The sequence below is a fragment of the Palaemon carinicauda genome, chromosome 33, assembly GCF_036898095.1.
Source record: "Palaemon carinicauda isolate YSFRI2023 chromosome 33, ASM3689809v2, whole genome shotgun sequence".
NCBI classification, from domain to species: domain Eukaryota; kingdom Metazoa; phylum Arthropoda; class Malacostraca; order Decapoda; family Palaemonidae; genus Palaemon; species Palaemon carinicauda.
Genome location: NC_090757.1, coordinates 30,550,030 through 30,553,287, shown reverse-complemented (window position 1 = coordinate 30,553,287; position 3,258 = coordinate 30,550,030). Strand labels below are relative to the sequence as shown.

The 3,258-nt window shown below is 36.6% G+C and overlaps 1 protein-coding gene across 1 annotated transcript; it reads left to right on the top strand.

The window, feature by feature from the left end:
* Positions 1-213: 213 nt before the first annotated feature.
* Positions 214-2,398, top strand: LOC137626297 (cuticle protein 7-like; the record flags this gene model as incomplete). The annotated part of the gene is made up of 2 exons (XM_068357368.1): positions 214-357; positions 1,972-2,398. Coding segments are annotated over 2 exons (453 nt in total), but the record flags the coding sequence as incomplete, so codon positions are not given.
* Positions 2,399-3,258: the final 860 nt, after the last annotated feature.

The window sequence follows — 3,258 nt, the reverse complement described above, 5'->3', positions numbered from 1 at the left end:
GCCCACAGTGCCCTAATAATTTTACATTTTTTTATTTTTAATTACTTTTTTTTTTTTTGTAAGCGCATAGGTCACTTATCTTTATTTGTTTACACTGTTTTATTTCTGCTTTATGTAAAGCTGTCTGATTATATTTAGTGACACTGTTGTCTTTAACTATAACATTCTTAGTCAAAGCTCCGAGGTAATGAATTTTCTTAATATTGCTTGCAAAAACAGATCGCCCTCCTGGTTTCGTCAGCGTTGGTTGTAGCTAAAGCAGACAGGGGCCATATCTACGGTTCTCATCCGACCTACGCTCCCCCACTACCGAGATACCACGCCCCTACCTCGTACAGAGAACCAGAGTACCCTGCTGTAAGTTCATTAACTTTTGAATGCCTTCTTCTTTTCACGAACATTTATATTAGTTGTAGATAATTCCTCCATGTGGTTCTAATCTTAACAATGCCAATGTGATAAACTACTTCGACAATGAAATAATTAAATACTTGATGTTATGCAGTAGTCTGCAAGAATAGCAATTACCGCGCATGATTTTTCAGACAATTCTATTGTTAAATGAGTGACAATCGCTTTTATTACAAGAAACTTTTAAAACATAATAAAGGTCTTAGAAGCTTGGTCCAAAAAAACCTGAACTCTTTGTCAAATTAACATATTTTAATGATGAAACAAACAAATATCTTAAAATCAAAATAAATGAAATCCAGAGTAAATACCTACCACAAATTAGACCGAATATAATATTCTATAATCATTCCAAAATAAAAAGTTTTGTTAATCATAAAGAAAAGCTGCCAAAGACCTTTGAGTCTACGATAGTGTACTTGTTTAACTGTCCAAATTGCCAATTAGCTCATATTGGCTCCACGAAAAAATGCACGTTTTAAACGTCGTTATCTTTTATAATCAGTGATATTACATGATACCCTTTTTCATAAATGACAATAATTTAACGCAAATACTATCTGCAACATCATGCATACAAAATACATAATAAATGATCTTATTTTTCTAAATATGTTTATTGAGAAACAAATGCTTTCTGCTTTAAAATTCCTTAGATAAAGTAACAAATCGATATGATTGAAGACATTCAGAAAAATTAGTAAAATTAATACGATTATATTGTAAAATACTGAAGTGATTATGTAAATTATATAACATTGGCATGATTATCAAGGCCCCCTTAAACATATTAATTGGAAAAGTTAGTATCAGTAGGAGGGACAGGAACTGTAGCTTGCTTACCTTTCCTTTTGTTGTTTCCAACCAGTATAAAAGGATTGTGTAACAAATGCTAACCCAATATGATCATAAAGATATTTACATAATTAAGAGGTTAAAATTTAAAGTCATTAACTAAAAACTGTCCAATATAAAAACATGAGGTTCTTAAAGTATAGAATTTGTTTGCGCAATATCTAATTGTTGAATAAAAACTAATCTTCTTTGATGCGGACTGAAGTCTTCCCTCACAACACTGACATGACAATACCATCATCATCAGCCGTCACTAGTCCATTGCAGAACAAAGGCCTCAGACATGTCCTTCCACTTATCTCTGTTTATGGCCTTCCTATGACAGTCTATACAGGCAAATTTTCTGATTCGTTAATCCATCGTCTTCTCTTCCTTCCTCTGTATCTTTTGCAATCTCTAGGAACCTCTTCTGTTATTCCTTTTGTCCATCTATTATCTGTCCTCATTATAAGTCTTGACCATGTCCATTTCCTTTTTTTACAAGTTGTTAAAATATATCCTACTCTAGTTTGCTCACTGTCTGTCTGTCTGTCTGTCTGTATAGATTGCCCAGAAAGAAAGTTTGCTCTCGTATCCATGTTGCTCTTTTCCTGTCCCTTAGTGTTAATCCCATCATTATTCTTTCCATGACATAATGTTTACATAAAAAAAAATTGACAGTCTAGGAACACCGCCAGCACTAACATCCCTCACTCATTCACCCAGGTACCGCCTAAATACAACTTCAACTATGGCGTCGCCGATGGCTACTCGGGAGCTAATTTCGCCCACCAGGAATCTCGCGACGGGTACAAGACTCAAGGTAGCTACAGAGTTCACCTTCCCGACGGGCGCATCCAGACCGTCACTTACTACGACAACGGAGGCGGTCTCATGGCCAAAGTCACTTACCAGGGGAAAGCCCACTATCCTAAACACACCACTCCTAAATATAAGACTGCTCCTACTTATCCAGTAGCACCATCTTACAGACCAGCCTTTACCTATGCTGTTCCTCGCCCACCCAATTACTGATTTTCAAAATGGCCGATCAATACAAAGTTCGTGATTACTTGTTTTGAAGTGACTGGGGCTCACTTTTGTGATGCTGATCAAATGTTTATTTCTTGATAAAGGTCTTTTAATCTTTCCTACTTAGAAGTGTAGAAATACGCCAGCAAAAAAAATCCCTAGTAAAAGATATTGACAAGGATATAAAAATACTAATATATTGCTTAAAGGTTAAAGGTGTCTGGTTTCAGTTCCAGTTCCATCAGAATAGATGCTCACCAGAACATAAGCTGGATAAGTCCAACCCCACACAGTGCCACACTGTGGTGCCCTACCACAGCAGTGGCCTCCCCAGTAAACAGCTTAAACTCACAGTCCTGGGCGGGGACCGATCTGCTGCCAAGTGAATGCTAGACAAACACGTTACCACTGTACTAGCTAAGAATATTTTTCCTTAACAAACCACGGAATGTTTAAATTACGAAAATTTACAGCACATCGATCTGCAGTAACTTTCCTCTAGTTGTAAATAACTACCAGCTTCTGTAGTTACCAGCCTTATCCCCACTGTCGTGCTGTGAAACTGGAAACTAGCGCAAGGTGGAAAGGGAGTATGGGGACCCAAGGTGTACTCGTGTGTCAAAATCTCAATCAGACTGGAATGGCACTTTGAGTGATCTATTGCCTTTGAATTGGTTACAGTTGTATAAAAGTGTTGAACCAGTTGTTTCCTTGAATGAGAATTTGGTTAAAATAATTGATAGGTGAATCTCTTCTCGCATGATAAAATATCGAGTTTAAGATAAACCCTAGTTCAGTGATGATTGTAGATGTGCTTTGTTGGAGAAAGAGGTGGTCCATATTTTTTTTTGGAACAGTAAGATATAGGAGATGTTGCTCAAAGAGTTTATGCTTCATCTGAAAAGGAATAAAACTTGACCATAAAATAAAAGAAACCCTTTCTGGTACAATCTAGGAACATACAGTAAATGGTAGGCTACA